This window comes from Lathamus discolor, chromosome 2 (assembly GCF_037157495.1).
Source record: "Lathamus discolor isolate bLatDis1 chromosome 2, bLatDis1.hap1, whole genome shotgun sequence".
Taxonomy (NCBI): Eukaryota; Metazoa; Chordata; class Aves; order Psittaciformes; family Psittacidae; genus Lathamus; species Lathamus discolor.
Window position 1 is genome coordinate 151,391,622 of NC_088885.1, and position 17,579 is coordinate 151,409,200.

General features: G+C 38.1%; 1 protein-coding gene across 1 annotated transcript in view; it reads right to left on the reverse strand.

Moving 5' to 3' along the window:
• ADCY8 (adenylate cyclase 8) overlaps nt 1-17,579 on the reverse strand; it is a 122,726-nt gene that overhangs the window by 62,705 nt on the left and 42,442 nt on the right. The window contains exons 3-4 of the mRNA XM_065669440.1: nt 8,795-8,925; nt 5,769-5,880 (exon numbers count right to left, since the gene is read on the reverse strand). Of these exons, the coding sequence (XP_065525512.1) occupies nt 5,769-5,880; nt 8,795-8,925 (243 nt within the window). The remainder of the gene's footprint in view (nt 1-5,768; nt 5,881-8,794; nt 8,926-17,579) is intronic.

Sequence of the window (17,579 nt, forward strand, 5' to 3'; positions counted from 1 at the left end):
TGCTTTTTTCTCCAGTGATTTATTCTAGGGTGTTTTCCCTCCTCACCAGTGTCAATAATCAATTGTCTAGTACTAATGAACAATCAACATTAGCAATGTTCTTGTTAACGTTGTTCCACCCCACGTTGCTCTGTCCAACCTGGCCTTGAACACCACCGGGGATGGAGCATTCACAGCTTCCCTGGGCAACCCATTCTAGTGCCTCACCACCCTCACAGTAAAGAACTTCTTCCTTATATTCAATCTAAATTTCCCCTGTTTAAGTTTTAACCCGTTACCCCTTGTCCTGTCACTATAGTCCCTAATGAAGAGTCCCTCCCCAGCATCCTTACAGGCCCTCTTCAGATACTGGAAGGTTGCTATGAGGTCTGTCATAATCCAGTTAATTCTGCTTTTTAATACAATTCCCCAAACAAATATGCATGAAGAAATTCACAACTTTATTTACTGGCATATATGTTTAAACAGACAGTTTAGAGAGCCTCCAGAGTCCTGTGGATTATGTGCTTGAAGGTGATTTCACAAAAGAGATAATCACTGCCAGCTCAGAGGTTAAATGTGGCCTGGAATAGTAAGGCAGTGCAATAGAAGTGCCTTTATTGAGAAGACAAAGGAAACTTTAATGTCCTTCCCTCTCCCCTCTTTGGTACCAGCTGGTGCAGTTATTGAACCAGAGCTATAGTGTGATACATTCTTGTGGAGTTTGTTAGCTAGGCTGGTTTGCACCCCTGCACTGCTGGAGGAATTTCTGGTAGGCTGTCTGCAACCTCCCAAGAGAGAATTTAACCAAGGTTACAGAAAAAGATCACTTCCATTAGGAAAAAAAATAAATCATCTGGTTTTTAATAAGGAAAAGAACCTGTGATCCATATCACATAAATAACTTTCCTGCTCACACCAGGCTAATGACATAAAGCGAAAAAAGGCTTATATCAAAGGATAGAATTTCCATTCAGTATCTACAGGTCCTCTGAGTAATAAGAACTATTATCCTGGTTTATTGTATGAGAGCTGATGAGACTGTAAAGAGATGAATTGTCTTACAGGCTAGTCATTTTATTCTTGTATGAAACCCACTGATTTTAATATTTCAGAGGAAGACTCCTGTTTCAGCATGAGTGCTTCAAATTAAGGATCAGTCCAAACTCAAGCCTAAGGTTGCCTGTGTGTTTGTCCTTATGTATGTGTTTAAACTTGCTTGATTGCATCTTTAGGTCTCAGCTATGTGGGACATCTCAGCTGCTGTTGCAACAAAGCTTACAGATGTCTTCTCCTCTATTTAGGGTTTTACTCTTCTGTGTTAATATCTGAAACTGAATCTACGCACAGTGTAGATAGATTTAGAAATATGACAATTTAAATCATACTGGGTGACATCAAGCACTGCAGAGAAGGCAGAGGAAAAACAAACGTCAAATATAACTATTCTTTCATCAAAGCAGGACCTTTTTTTAGGCTTAAATAGCTCATTGAATGTCATCTTATTTCCCTTCTCTCCTCAAAATTTCTGCCTAAGGAAAATATTAATATTAATTAAGTTTCTGTTTAGGCATTTTTGTTTAGGTCTTCCTGTTTAGGCCTTCCCTTTCCAGAGAATATATAGAGGGATATATATAAGGAAATAATTTCTTCAGTTCTATTTTATGCCAACTTGTTTTTCTTCCTTTCTAACTGTCACTTTTCTCTTTAATAACTATAAAAGTTTTACAAATATTATAGTTTGTTTAGAAGAGGGAAGTAGCTGTACTTAGTTATTACATTTCTTATAAGAAATATTAAAAATTTGAATTCTAACTTTCATTCAAAGTATTCTGTGGTAATGCTATAGGTAGGATGGATTTTTTTATTGTTGTTAATTACATACATCAACACATGCCGTAATACTTCATAACCGACTGAAGATGAAAAGTTAATCCCAGAACTCTTATCATTTCTGCACTGCACAGGAAAAAAAGAAGGCTGAATAAAAGAAACAAGCAATAAGCTAAATTACATTCTTTAGTAAGCTGTGAAATAGTGTCTTCTTAATAATATGATTTATAGATCATAGAGCAGACCAAATAATCCTTTATATAGATTTATAAAATACTACTTTTATTTAGAAGCAAATAAAGGATTTATGAGGATTTTCCTTAAAATCTACAGAAACTGCCTCAAGCTTTCTGCAACTGACCTCTTTGCTTCAATAATTCTTAGCAAATCCAAGAGTTTGAGTAACAGTGTCTAGAAGGCTCAGGGGGACCTTATCCCTCTCTACAACTACCTGAAATGTAGTTGGAGCGAGGAGGTGGCTGGTGTTTTCTTCCAAGTAATGAATGAAAGGACAAGAAGAAATGGACTCAAGTTGTCCCAGGGGAGGTTTAGACTGGATATTTGGAAAAATTTCTTCATTGAAAGGGTGGTCGGGTGTTGGAACAGGTTTCCCAGGGAAGTGGTAGAATCACTGTCCCTGTAAGTGTCCAAAAAACATGCAGATGAGGCCCTCAGTTACAAGGTTTAGTGGTGGTTTTGGTACTCCTGAGGTAATGGTTGGACTTGATGATCTTAAAGGTCTTTTCCAACTCGATTGATTCTATGATTCTATGATTCTAACTCTGGTTAAGCTGAATCCAAAAAAAGTTTAGATTGGATATAAGGAGGAAATTCTTTCTTGTTAGGCTGGTGAGACACTGGAATCAGTTGCCCAGGGAGGTTGTGAATGCTCCATCCCTGGCGGTGTTCAAGGCCAGGTTGGATGAAGCCTTGTGTGGGATGGTTTAGAGTGAGGTGTCCCTGCCCACGGCAGGGGGGTTGGAACTAGATGATCTTGAGGTCCTTTCCAACCCTTACTATTCTATGATTCTATTCTATGATTCTATGAATCAAAAGCAGTTATGTGATAGATCAGAAATCTAGATGCAAAAGCGTAATCCTCCTTAGCAGAAGATCCTTCTAGGGAGGTCTTGAAAGGACCATTTTCCAAACGGCCTGTCAAGGATTTACAAGCAAGTGTGGAACCATTCTAATAACATTCGCAGTGAACTTGGTCTCTTTTCTTTTTATCTAAAAAGAAACCTGAAAAGTGTCTTTATCAAAGCACGCCAGTGTATTCCCAGAGAAAATCAGTGGCTTCATGGTGGTCCTTATTTCTAGGAAAAATAAATCATAGCAAAAATAAATGGATGTAATTCAAAGTCAGAAAAAAAAAATCAAATGAGAAACAAGCTATACTAAATTAACAGTGAGAGCATTAAGACACTGGAATAAACTCCCAAAATACACAAGTATTTCTCCATCTCTCCTGTGACCTTCAGATGAAGACTGGGCATTTTTCCAAAAGATAAACCTCTGCCAGGTGTAAAAGCTTCATAAACTGCCAGTTGTGTAGGCTGATATGTCCATGCAAATCACAAGTCCTCAAAATTTGGGTAATGGCCTAGTCAGTGTTCACTTCCAAAATTTTCCAAAGGCAAACGCTAAGTTCAGTACAAGATTTAGGCGCTTTCATTTTAGGCAGCTGCTCCCTCTGTACGAGTCCAGAAGTCTGAGTGTGCAGTCTTGTTTCCCTAGAAAGTGCAAGAGGGGAATTCATCTCCCTGGGTTGGACAGAAGCATCCAAACCATGTAGAGCTTCAGTTCCTCTCTAGTCCTGTTGGGCATCATTATCGTCAGGACATTAGGCAAGTAGCATGACATCCAAGTCTCAGAAGCCACAAAAAAGGAACACAATCAAAGTGCCTTTCTTTTAAATAAATTGTAATTAGTCATGGTTAGATCACCCTAATCTTTGTAGCCAAATTGTTCAGTTCCTGCAGTGACTCTTAGCATGTTTTCTGCCTTTCGGAAGACTGATCTAGACAACTGGATAAATCTAATTAATGAAGAGAAAAGCAAATTCAGACTAGGAAAGAAAATGCCTGAAGGATCATATAGTCTTGCATTTAGTAACTGGGACGTTCACTTGAGAGGTGTCTGTCCTGATGATCAAGTTTTTCAAACAGAAAAATTCTTTAATCTCAAAGTCTGCATATTTCTGGGTAAGAAATTCTTGGCTATGTCAGACAAACTGGCATATATATTACTGTTCCCTTAAAATAGTCACCTACGTATTTGAGATCCCTACTCCTATGTGGGCAGATTCAGTGTTTTCCATGAAGATTTATGAATTTAGGATTCATAACAGACTCATAGGACTGTAATAGAAAGATTTCTAGAAGGTTTAAGTAGGACTTGTATGGCAAACCACAGAGAAGGGGGAAATCTTTGGGCATTTAAACCAACAAAACTTTCAGTTCCTATAAAATATTAAAACCAAGCAGGGGAGTGCCTTCAGGGCTAAGCAGCAAGCAAGGGAGGATTTTCTGGATTGATTAGTAAATATGGCTAATGATCATGGAAGAAGAATCTGTTCTACCAAGAATGGTAGGCAAAACTGAAATGTAAAGCAAGGCAGCAAGTCATACTGTGCATGTATTCTTCCTAAAATAATTCTGTGACATACAACTAATTTGGTTTAAAATATGTTTCTTCAGTTATGGCTGCTATTCTTGTCATTTCATAGAGAAGCAGACGTTACTCCTATAAGCTTTCTAAAAGACAAGACTGAGGTAACTTCTTTCATCCTTCTTGGTTTTTATTGTAGACCAGAGCTGACGAGGGTTTTTTTTTTTTTTTGTTTGCCAAACAAATATTGTAGATTGCATTTACCAATTTGCCAGTGTTTGGGCAATGGGTTATGGCATCACTCTGTACATGAGAAAACACATTGCCATTTGAGATAAAAATAACTGACTCAAAAGAGCTTTGAATAATTACAGAAGTCTTGCCTTCTTTGACTTTAATTTGCAAGCTGAAATGATGCCAAGGGTCTTAGTGATGTCTGTGCATCCCATGCCCCTGAACCAGAAGTGTATAAAAATCAGTGAGTGATGTAGACGTGTGCATGAAAGCAAGTCACTTTAGGCTCCCTTTATTAAATAAAGAGCATAATCAATTATATTCATAATGTAATTACTGTTTACCCATAGCAGGTGTCTACATTTGGTTGGATAAAGTATAAGGTAAACTGCATTAAATGCACTTAATTCCCTACACTAACAGCCTAATTGGCCAGCTTAGATGTTGCACCTAAAGATTGTCACAAGAAATTAGGCCACGACCAAAGAAACATAAAAAAGAAAAGAAAATGCAAGCCTAGCAAAACTGAGTATGTTCTGCTTGTACTTCTGTGGTTTGTTTTGTTGGTTTTTTTTTCTAATCAGTACTAATTAACTAGCAATTAATTTGCCTAGTGTTATTAATTCCTGTTTATTTCATTGGTCAGCTAGGTGGAATCCAACTTAAAGATTGTAAAACCTGCTGGTAATTAACGATTGCAGTGAGTGCAGTGGCTGATTGACCTCTAAATAAATAGGTCTGTCAACCTTCAGTTCTTAGAAGAAAAGTCAATATAAAGCTACAGTCTTAAAAAATTTCATTTGCCAGCAAGGACCAGAAATATAAAACTTCCTTAGAAACTGTTGTACGTGATCTGCTTTCATTCTACTTTCATTCTTGGTTGAGCACTGCAGAAACACAGAGTTCTGATGACTGACTGAGCTTTGTCTCACTAGTGGCACTCAACACTTCCAATAAATGTGTAAGTGTCTTCCAAACTCAATGGCTGTATAAAATCCCAGTGGGGAAAATCTGGATGAATTCTGTTCAAAGTGATTAGAGAGTATTTCCCAGAGGTCCCAAATACAGAGTTAATTTCATATCCTTTTGCAAATAAACTATGTTTAACTCACATGTGCTAGTCGATCAAATCTGGCAAAGAGTTCATTCAGCATTCGGACCAGCTCCTGGGCTGACAGAGTTGTGGAGAGGTTGGTGAAACCTTTAACATCTGCGAAAAGAATGCTAAAAAAGAGAAGATATATTAATATTGCAGTCTATTTCATTTGGTAACTGAATGTCCTCAGCTACCTTCCAGTAATTTACAAGTAAAGGATCATTTCAAACTCATGTTACCTTTGTTCCAGACTTTTGAAGATTCTGGAGTACTGAATATAAATACAGAAGGGACTAAATAAATGCCAACATGTGTGAGAAAGGGTTTTGCCAGAAACGTGTGCTATGAAATTTTGGATTTTCAAATTATTAAAGAAAATATAGTTAAGCCTTAATAAGTATAGTTGTCACCATTTATCAGTGAGAAGACTGAGGCATAGTGCACCCATAACAGAGCTGTATAAACAGATAGACTTGGTGCCCAGCTGTCTGTTAGTATCTGACAATGTTCTTTGAGGCTGGGTTTATATATAGCTGTTTTTTACAGTGAGTTTGACTTCAGTGATTTTAGTTTTTAGTGTGATTTTCAGGCTTTACTTATCTCTGCGCCACACAAAAATCCTAAAACAACAGATTCATGACAGTCTTGATACATACCAGGCTCAGGCCAACCTTAATGTACCTAATTTTAGGGACTTGCCAGAAGCACATAAGTTAGAAGTATAGTACCCTCTATTTAAGGTGCAAATCTTTACTTGGATGATTCCTTGTTCTCTGATTTCAAAGGGAGCCAGTGGATCATACTTTGCATTTAGGTGTATCAAATTCAGTGCCTGAAGATGGGCTTTTAGTCAACAAACTAGTTACAAACAGAGCTTTAACCTGCATTTCAGCAGCCAGTGTATTTTCTAGCCATGTAGCTTTGTCTCTAACCTATGTCTGCACAAGTGAAGATAGAGTCTGTGGTGTTCAAGCTGTTATCCAGACCAATGCATGTAATAGCTCAGTACTTAGCAGCTGAAGAAATGAAAGTATTGTCTCTTTTAAAAAGCAGTAGTGTTCAAAAAGGCATATGCTGGCATTGTCTGGAAATAACCTAAATGAAACTCGTTAGAACTTCAAAGTCAGCCAATAACTGGACCTACAGTCTCGGTAGTCTATGATCTTTCATTTGTGTTGAACAACATCACAATCTGACACTGTTTAAGAATCACTAATGTAACCAATATTAAACATAGTAATGACCACTTGGACAATAAAATATGACTAATTATATTTCAACTCATTTTCAAATGTGCAGGCTAGTAACGGTTTGGGTAAGGGTTAAGTAACAGGCTCACAAACAGGGCAAAATTTTTACCAGTGAGAAAAAGGCAAAATTAAAAGATAAAGTACCAAACTACGAAAGGACGTACAAAAGATAGTGATATACTAAAGTGCTAAAAGAAAGATTTTCAAACAATTAATTTCTACAGTTTTCAGCATCAAAACAACAAAAAACTCTAACTGGATATTAATTTTAGGGATTCATATAGCATTGGTTTGGGAAAAAAGAATGTGAAACTAAGTTTTGAAAAGTTCTGGTCCCTGGAAGCATGCATAAGAACCAACCAGCATCTATACTCTAAAGCACACAGAATCTTCATTTTAAAGCTCTTTCAAAGATAAATTCTGTTTCGACTTTTCACCCCTAACCGTAACTCTTTTCCATTGAAAAAGAAGGGCTATCTTCTCTTTATTTTGATTTTTCTACAGCAACACTTACTTTGAGAATGAAAAAAGGGTAGTGGAAGACATGTTAATTTAGTTTTAATTTAGCCTTTTGTAAGGGTCCTTGAAACTTTCCGCCAGGTTTAATAAAATGATATGTCTGAGCTACTGCAAGACCACAGAAGAAGCAGATAATCAATTTACTCTTTTGCAGAAGTTCAAATTATGTGTATTGAAGTTATCCAGACAAAGTTCTATTTGGGTTTCATCAAAAGGTGAAGTACATGCTTTTCTAGCAAACCATCTCCCATCATATCCAAGGCTGCTTGCTTTTCAGTTCTTTCACTGATGGCTACTCAATCTGTTGGCCTTGTGGTTAGGGAAAAAAACTTATGGAAAATGTTATTGGGTTGGCTAAATATTTTGGAACCACAATAAAATGAGAGATTCTGTGACATTATGGAATAGAAGCTGATCATCTGGTGTAAATACTGTTGGGACTCTTCTTCAGGGACTGTAGCAACAGAATAAGGGGTAATGGGTTTAAATTAAATGGGGGAAGTTCAAGTTAGATATAAGGAAGAAGCTTTTTACTATGAGGGTGGTGAGGCACTGGAACAGGTTGCCCAAAGAAGTAATAAATGCTCCATCCCTGGCAGTGCTCAGGCCAATTTGGGCAGAGCCTTAGGCAACATGGTCTAAGGTAAGATGTCCCTACCCATGGCAGGGGCGTTGGAACTGGATGATCTCCCTTCCAACCCTAGCCATTCTGTGATTCTAAATGTGCAATTAGGACTTATTACCTTGAGTCGTCACAGAATAACTATCACCCTCCTGTTAACTAACTTCAGGAAATATAAAATTTAGAGAGGAGAGTAAAAAAGGGAAATAAAATTAGGAAAATGGTAATAAGAATAAATGAAAGTGGCTACTAAACAGAGGAGCCACATGACAAGTCTACAACTTCAAAGCGTCTTATAAGTCTCCATCTAATTTCTCAGCATGTGCGGTCAACCACAAGGCAGAATATGTGTTCACGTGTAAGCAGGGTTCCCCTTTCTGTGCAATCCTGACCACTTAATTCAAGTGAAAAAATACACAAATGGAGAAGGTCTAGTGTTAAATTCAAATGGTTCTTGCCATGACAAAGACATCTAGCTGTCCTGATGAGTAAAGAAGGCACCTAACTGCTTATCTGCTTGGGGATTAAAGGTTACACTTTAATAATTTCCTAATTTATGAATGAACAAAGCAAAAATAGGGAACCTTTCGAACAAGAGACATTTAACAGCATTTAACACCTTAAATATTAAAGAGAGGCTCCTCCACCTACCTGACATTCTCATAACGATGAATGTAGATCTTATGAAATTGGTGTTGCAAATGTTCATCTTCTACGTTAGTCATATCATTTATCATTTCCAGGACTACAAAGCGTGGTAAGACAGAGAGTACTAGCCGTTCCTAAAACAAAGAGAAACCAAAGTTTCAGTATCAGTCTGGATTCGTACTTCACAGAACACTGGTTGAGTTCTTGCCTTATTTAAAGAGACGAGTAGCTGGCATTTAAGATGTGACCCTCCTCTCTAAAAATTCTATCTCAAACCAGTTGTGATAATTCACATTACCAACCTGAGTCTAGAATATGGACCTTTTTCTCCCCTTCCTAGACATTCTTCCCTCTAATGTTCTAATTTTATTTGCTGATTATTTAAAGATCCATCTTGCTTATTTCCTCCATTACTAGCTTCTCCCTAAACATCACTTATGAGGCTATCAATCATGGCATTTCAGGCAGTGGTAGCTTGATAAACAGATATAGGCCAGAGGAATTTGAAAGCCCTCTGTAGCAAGTAGGATCAGGTTTTTATTGTTGATTATTTATCAGAATTTACAGACTGTGTGATTAGCATTCATGAACTGTATAATTAATAATAAAGCAAATAATATGCAGAGGAACCTGACTCCACTTAGTGGGAAAGACAGCATTTAGACAAAGCTTAGTTGTATTGTCAGAGATTCAAGACAGGGATAATATAAACTAATGTAAACCTAAGAAATGTTTTATGGGAAAGATTTAGCCATAGACTAGTTCGTATGTTAATAGTGTTATGGCAATAAATAGGAACCAAGTTTTATTGGTTTATTCCCAAGTGACTTGGGAATCTCAGAGTCTTCTCAACAGTCTGTGGTATATAAGTCCTTACTTCATTTTGACAAATGGGACTGGGTTTCGAAGTACTTTGAAAACTCTGTATGTAATCTCAGAAATAAGCTTTTGTATGTGTCGGTGAAGCAGTTTTCCAGGGTGACTCATTTGGCCTGTGGCCCACTTCACCTCTTTTTTGAAGATCCCCCAAGACAGACTGTGGGCTGAGCTGACCCAGAGCTGACCATTCTTTTCCCAAAGGCCTTATACAACCTCCCTGTCCTGTAACGGATTCATATCTGTTCACATGATCCAATAAAGGCTGTATAACAGCAGCCACCAAAACAGTTCATGGAATATATAACCTTATCCTACAACCAGAGGCACGTGGGAGTGGGGAGAACATGTTATTCTGCAGATGACAGCCTGACCCTGGTCATCTTTTAGGCCTTAAAGGATCAGATAGGCTTTCGCTCATTCACTGTGTGGACATTCATAGCAGAGTGCCTGTTGAGAAACAAGAAACTAATTTATTGCGGCATTTGCATAGAGTGATGTTGCGTAAGGTCTCAGATCTCCCAAAAATGGAGAGCTGGTTACTGTTGGTTGCGGTAGTCTCCATTGTAATGGTCCTCATGGAGTCTTTTCAGCTTCTTCACATGACTGTTTTGCTCAGTTATAACCTGGCTGGTCCAAATTCTGTGTGACAGCCCTGGCCCTACTACCGGTGATGAATATATTTTAACCACATATTAAATATTTCTTCAATATCTAATCTTCAAAAGACTAGTTCCATAGACCATTTCTGTAAAGACAGCTTCTATTTGGCATTTATAAATGTCTTATTTATACAGAATTTAATCACTTCAGCAGCAGTAATCACCTAGAAAAAGTCCCGATGGGACACTCCACCAGAATATTAATTAACACACGCATATAAATGGGATGAAACAAAGCAGGAGTTACATTAGAAAATTTATAGAACTAAGTTTCCCAGTCTGTAAGAAAGAGTACCACCAATGTTTAATTGAACAGTTCAGGCAATCTCCTGATTTCAGGGTGGTTTCACATTAGTCAGTTGTGTCCAACCAGTCTGTTACCTCATCTATACAGATGATTAGCCAAGGAGCTGCTATATCACACAGAGAACTAGCAACATAAGTCTACTGTGTGAGCACACACACAGGTCTCTTGTGCTAGACCACAATCATGAAAATCAATTCTTTATTATATTTGTAATTTGAGTTCCTTAACCCTTTCCACACATGTAGATGTGTTACACAGTGTTATGCACCTCTACTCACATGCCGTATGCCCAGTCATGTGCTCTGCTTACTGGAGGAACGTACATGAACTCCCTGGCATTTGCAGATTGTGCATCCAGTACTCAGGGCTATCATGTCTCTTGACTGGCTGATTTATGTAGCGGAAGGATGCAAATGAATTTAAGTAAAGCCATTCAAACTGGCCCTTTCTACTAGGAAGACTGGAGAACATATTCAGCATTTCTAATGAGTTTGTCTGCGCCTCAGGAACACTCAGAAAGAGTAAATTTTGGGACAAGTTGGAGTGAGATATAATTATATACATGTGCATGTTTATTAATAATGTATAAAGTATATTATTAATATGTTTTAATAAAGTATCAGTGTATATTAGTTTATCACCAGTGTGTATATACAGTACATCAGTGTATATTAGTGTACATATACATACAGTTTTAAACTATACATATATATATGTACGCATATACACAAAAGTGCTGTTTTCCAGTCCCTGTCATAACAACTAACATTTAAGTAGGGCCTGGCAAGACCTCAAAAGATTATTGAGCTCTTCCATGAAAGCCCTAGATCATCCCCTGACAAGTTTTAACAATGTCCCTGATTCAGTTGCTCGTCTGTTTGACAGCTTTGGCAGATTTTGCAAGCATCTCACCTAAATCTGTTTCTCTGCAAATTAAGCTTGGTTTTGATCCTTTTAAAGTGAGTTTAGATAATCATTGATTGCCTTCTCTGTAAAATTTTTTCTGTACTGAAATGCTGTTATGGTGTCCTCTTGTCCTCAGTTCTTCTTTCCTAGATTAACCGGATTTGTCCAGTATTGGAATATATCACTTAAATCACACTGAAGGAAAACCATCAGCTTTTCACTGAACTGGCTGCAAATTATTAACCATTCTTTGCTTTATAGGATTGTAAAAGATGAAATCTTACTGAACTAAGGAAGAGAATGTCAGTTCTGTAAGCTGCTTATCACCAAATTTCAGATGACATTTTGGGTAATAGGACAGGTGTAGGGAAAGCCAGATATGAACTTCCAAATCGGGCACATATGGAAACTTTAAAGATGTAGAAGACACCAATGAAGAAAGTCCCCCCCAGGCAATGCTGACAGAGGAAATATGGTGCAGTGTGAATCTCTTCTTGTGTTTTCAAAGCAATTTAGTGACACTGGTGTGGAGAAAGCACTTACATAGTACCAAGCCATACTGAGGGGCGGAAGTAGTTTCCAAACCAAATCTTCCCTTTCATACTTAGGAAAAACAGGTATTTCCATAAATCCTGTCTCCACCCTACTCCACTCCACCCATCAAATATTACAAAAAGTCCTTTGCATGTTTGGAAATAGAGATCAGTGTTGAACCAAGACATGAAGTGGAAGCAAAAAGATACCGAGAAATCAGTTTCAGAAAAGAAAATATCCAAAGGTTTCAAAACCTCTTTACTGAAAATATGAATATGAAATAACATAAGCAATTAAAAATAATGCCATATAAATATTTGATAAGTAAATGAGTCTTGGAAATATCTGTGTATGTTTTCAGATGTTCAGAAATCCCAATAGTTCCAATAGAACAAGTCCAGAGGAGGGCCACGAGGATGATCAGGGGACTGGAGCACTGGAATCGGTTGCCCAGGGAGGTTGTGAGTGCTCCATCCCTGGTAGTGTTCAAGGTCAGGTTGGATGAAGCCTTGTGTGGGATGGTTTAGTGTGAGGTGTCCCTGCCCATGGCAGGGGGGTTGGAACTGGATGATCTTGAGGTCCTTTCCAACCCTAACTATTCTGTGATTCTATGATTCTGTGATTCTTGACAGCACTTTATGGTAATGCTATTTTTTATTATTACTATTGTTATTGCCTTAACTTGGACTGAAGACCCTAACTTCTACAGCATTTGCATTTACTATGCATATTTCTTAATCTTTACATTAGGAACAGTCTTCTCTTTTATTTGTACCTCACCTCTCAGACCTCAGAAGAGTTTTCATCTCCTAAAGGTGACACTCAGAAGAAATATGAGGACAAAAGGCAATTTTAGGTTGGTTTAGAAGAACATGGTTAATTCTTGCAGCAGCTGTAAGGAGATCACTATCTTTACCAAATACCACAGAGTAAATGCTACTGAAAATACACTCCACAGTCAATACAATGTTTCTTGTCACTGAAATCCAAAATCCTACAAAAAGGGAAAGATTTTGATTCTGAGCTTTTAGGTTCTCCTATCACCATAATGGTCACTTGTCGTTTAGCTCAGCACTGCTTAACTGTCTGGCCGCAGTTGCTTGCATCCATGGTTGTTATGGTAAACTCCAGTGAGATGATATTCAGGGGTGAAGAGTAGCCCACCTTTCAGAAGTACCAAAGTATATAGCACCCAGGAGTCCTGACTTCAGTTTCTCCCTATACAGTCAGTTTTCTTGTGGAAGATTAAACACTTCTCCAGCCTAGTTGATTCTAGGATTCTGTGTTACATAGACTTTCTGTTTTCTGGCAGAGAAACTGACATTGAGGTTGTTGTAAGGCAACTTGATATTAGGAGGATATAATATAAACTAACATTATGCAGGCTGTGGGGCATGTCCTTTCTTGAGGGGAAAAAGTTGTTTAGAAAGAAAAAGACTGAGAAAAAAGTGATGGTAGAATGAGAGAGAAAGGCAAAACAATCGTGAAGATGCTGGGGTTTATGCCTGCACAATTAGATATCGTGGACAAAATGTAGCCATAGATAAAACACCTGTAAAATTGAAGGCATCCTTCCCCAGCATTTCTAGGAGGCAATATTGTTTCTAACTCACAGCTTTTAGGTGAAAATCATTAAGAATTCCCTCTGGGCAGTCTTAGTCAATAGTTAGTAAACAATCCTCAGCTACAAAGAAAACATATTATGGATAAACACTTTCATTTGTCTAGGTGGCAGCCCCAGCTGAGGTGAACGGTAGGTTTACTTAAGGCAAAACACATGCTCTGTAATAATAGCTTCTGCTGGAGTGGAGGTGTGTACTGCTCCATTCTGAGATGGCAGCTTTTTCCTGGGCTTGTTCTTGCCTGCCTAACATGCTACCATTGAAGATGAGAAATCCAAGACTCTACTAATCTTTAATCCACCTCTTCTACAATCCTTTACTAAATAAGGGTCTGTGTTCAAGAGGAAGAGGGAAAAATGATGAGAGGTAGTGATAGCTGATGTAGAGCAGGCAGTTAGCTATCATGTAGTGAGCTCATCCTTTAAACTGGCAAAAAGACCATCTCAGACCTTCCTTTTCCCCGTACAGAATGGTACTAATCTGAGGACATCTGCATTGTCTTGGCTTTCTTCTACCATTCCCACCTGGGAATTCTGGTATCCTGCACTCTTGTGATGTGTAAATGCTGGATGTGGTTCGTGTGATAGCAAGAGGGAAACCAGTCCCTTAGGAGGTACTTTGCTCCTGCAAACCCAGGTTTTCACAGGAATGTCTAGCCCTAAGGTAGCTCAACTCTCGAGTAAATGTCCCAGGACATCTTACAATAGCATGTTTAGGAAGAGCTGGTGATTGCTATTCCTGGAACCAGAAATAATTTTAATATTTTGTGTCCTTCAGCCTCCTATAAGAGAAGACACTTGGGTTATATATTCTCTTATTCCTTCACTTTTAAGATGCATTTCTCAATATTACCATATAATAAATCCACCCTTTGAATAAATCAGATCAATCTTCCAGGGAACAATACAATTAAAGCATTCGATGGATTCATGTGAAGATACATTCAGAGTAGTACAAAATCTTTTCACTGTAAAAAAATGTGTTATTTCATACCTTAGCCTTTTAGGAAGACAAATAGGAATACAAATTCAAAAAGAAAATATGATAAAAGAAAGAAAGTAAACAGAAATCCTGGTTAGTATTGGACTGTTTATGAAATCTTTGAGAAGGGAACATAAAAAAAGGCCATTTTTTCATAGACATATGGCTAAAATAGAGAGCGTACTTTTTCCACAACTGGAAAAGCTGAGATTCCTTGTTTGAATCCGGTTAATAAGGAATCAAATAATGGCTTTAGAATGTTTATTTAAAATAAAACATAGTTCATTTAGCATGTGTTCAGTAAGCCAGGAAAAATGTGCCCAGCACATTTGATATATTAACCTTCATGCTACCCATTAAGTTAAACGTTCTTAGCTTCACATAAGATTTGGAAATGACCCATGAAAATAGAGGTTAATTAGTGCCCCTGTGTGGCAGTCCTCCTCTATTAATATGGTAGCAAGAGAAGAGCTCTTGTCAGGATCACAATTGAAAGTGCATATGCAGCTCATGTCATTATTCTGTGTTATAAGTGTCATGCTATGGAGGAACACTACAAGAAAAGTAACAGCTAAATGTTCATGAGTGTGAGTGTATGTGTCTACATATATTTTTGTGAGGCACTCCAGCCACCAGTCAATTCCATGGTACTGGAACATTGAAAGGACAGAAAACTCTTCCCTCTATGGGCATAATCTGTCTTTGCTGTTCCAAGCTGCTCTTACACCACACCAGACTGGTAGGGTGGTGGGGATGCTGAACCAGAACCCTTCCAAAAATTAGGCCCTGAAAGGTGGACTCCAGTGTGGATCACATCCATCTTTCCTCTTCACAGGCCTTTCACATCACTTTTCTTCAATCCAACAGTTGAAAAAGCTTTCAGTTATCCAAGAATGTGTCAGGTCACTGCCCCCTTCATATAAAGACGTTTTCCATATAACTCCCCTTTAAATTAGTTAAGTATTATCATTTCCATTTCACAGATTTAGATACTGAGGCACAGAAGAACAGCACAAATGTGTGAAGGTCATGTGCAAAAGAGCAGTAGCAAATCACAAAAAAGAAAATGGGATATTACTGCATAGTCTTCTGCACCTTATTATTTGCACAATTAAAGAGTCCTCACATTTCTAGTCAGTCTTTCCTGAGGGTATTTTCAGACAAGGAGGGAAAGACATGAAAAGCAAAGTCTGCTCTTTTTCAGAGAAAGGCCTAATAAAGAAGTATTGTGAACTCTAGGACGAAGGAAACTACATTATCCAGCCTTGTTGAAAGAGTGATAGTTGAGCAATTGGCTAAGTGGAGACAATTCAAAGGTGAGCAGCAGTAGTGGTAAGTGGTTTAAAAAGGAACAGAGATATATATTTTCAAGTGAAAAGACATAGAAGAAAGAAGACATCAACAAAGGGATATTACAAAAGAGCTGCTGATCTATTATCCTATTAAAACATTCATTACATGAATCAACCTTGTCTTTTAGGTAGAGCAGTCAGAGTTTAGAGCAAATAAGTAAAAAAATGGCCTTTAACCCGAAGAATAACCAACTGAAAGAAATAAGACTGGTAGAAGTCACTAAATGTAACAAAACATTAATAGAATTCGGGTGTGGATTGAGACATCTGAATTTTGGTGACTACAATGTAGGCATGCCTAAGTTTCATTCTTATCCAATGACTCTGGACATACTCAACAGACCAGATGTAAATGACTACTTTGGTGTCACCTCAGGTCTCTCTGGGCTCCGTTGCTTGTATTGACTAGATGTCAGCTGACTGTCGCAGGAGCTCAGAGGTGTAAAAAGCATGCAGGCACCTTGTTTAGGAGGTGTCTAAATACGGAACTGACTCCTACACAATCTACCTACCCCTTCAGGAACATTTAGGAATAGTGAAATTCTGAAGTGATAAAGCAAGTTAACTTCATGAGTCACATATGTCTGTTTAAAGTCCTAAGACTGTAACACTGATACTTTCTCTAACACCCACTTCTTAGTTTATGCATCTACAATAGTCATTCTTTGTTGAACACCTCTGTGGCCTGCATGCACTGACCCCTTGTGTCGCCCATACTGAAATCTGGGGGTAACAACAGTGTATAGAACTCCACAAATGTAGCTAGGCATATTCATGGAGAAGTGAGACATGTCCCTGATAAGTAAATAGCAACCTTTGGAACAGTTCTTGGGAAGAGTCTATTAACCAATGCAGAAGGTCTCAGTCTTGTGAATAAAAACTAAAGTGGAGACCTTTCCACAGGGGCTGATCAAAGAGAACAAAGTACCAACAAACACAGAACATCAATAAACAGTCGGGGAACTGCAGGAGTTTGCCAAGAGGAAGGCCAAACTCCCCAGGGTTTTCCTGCAGGTCATGTGAAGACCTCATTCCTGCATGAACTGATGTCTGCATAAGCTACCTACGCTGACTCCACTTAGATGGCATAGTGCGAGTGACGATGACTTGCTGCCTAAACTGCCCTGGGATTTTCCTTTGTTTCTCAATGTCTTTATTGGGGTTGGGTTTGCCAAGGGATGAAAAGCCCCTCTTGACCAACAGTTCAATTTAGGTTTTGTTCTTCCTTCTCTAGATATACTTTCAAATGTATCATATATTCAATATATTCATCATGTATATTTTATATACATTCACATATATCTTGTGGGAAGAAGTCTTTGGATGAGGGAACAAGTTACTTATGGCTGTTCCCAGGCCAACTCTGTGAAACTGGAGTGGACATAGCCCATAAATGTTTAACTCAACAGAGACTCTACAGAATCAACACCACACTTTTCATCTTGAATTATAAAGAATCGTTTTGCCAGAGTCATCAAGCTTGTCCTTGGCAACATTTACAATTAATATCATAGAGGCATTAAGTCTTAAACACTGAACTTAATAGCA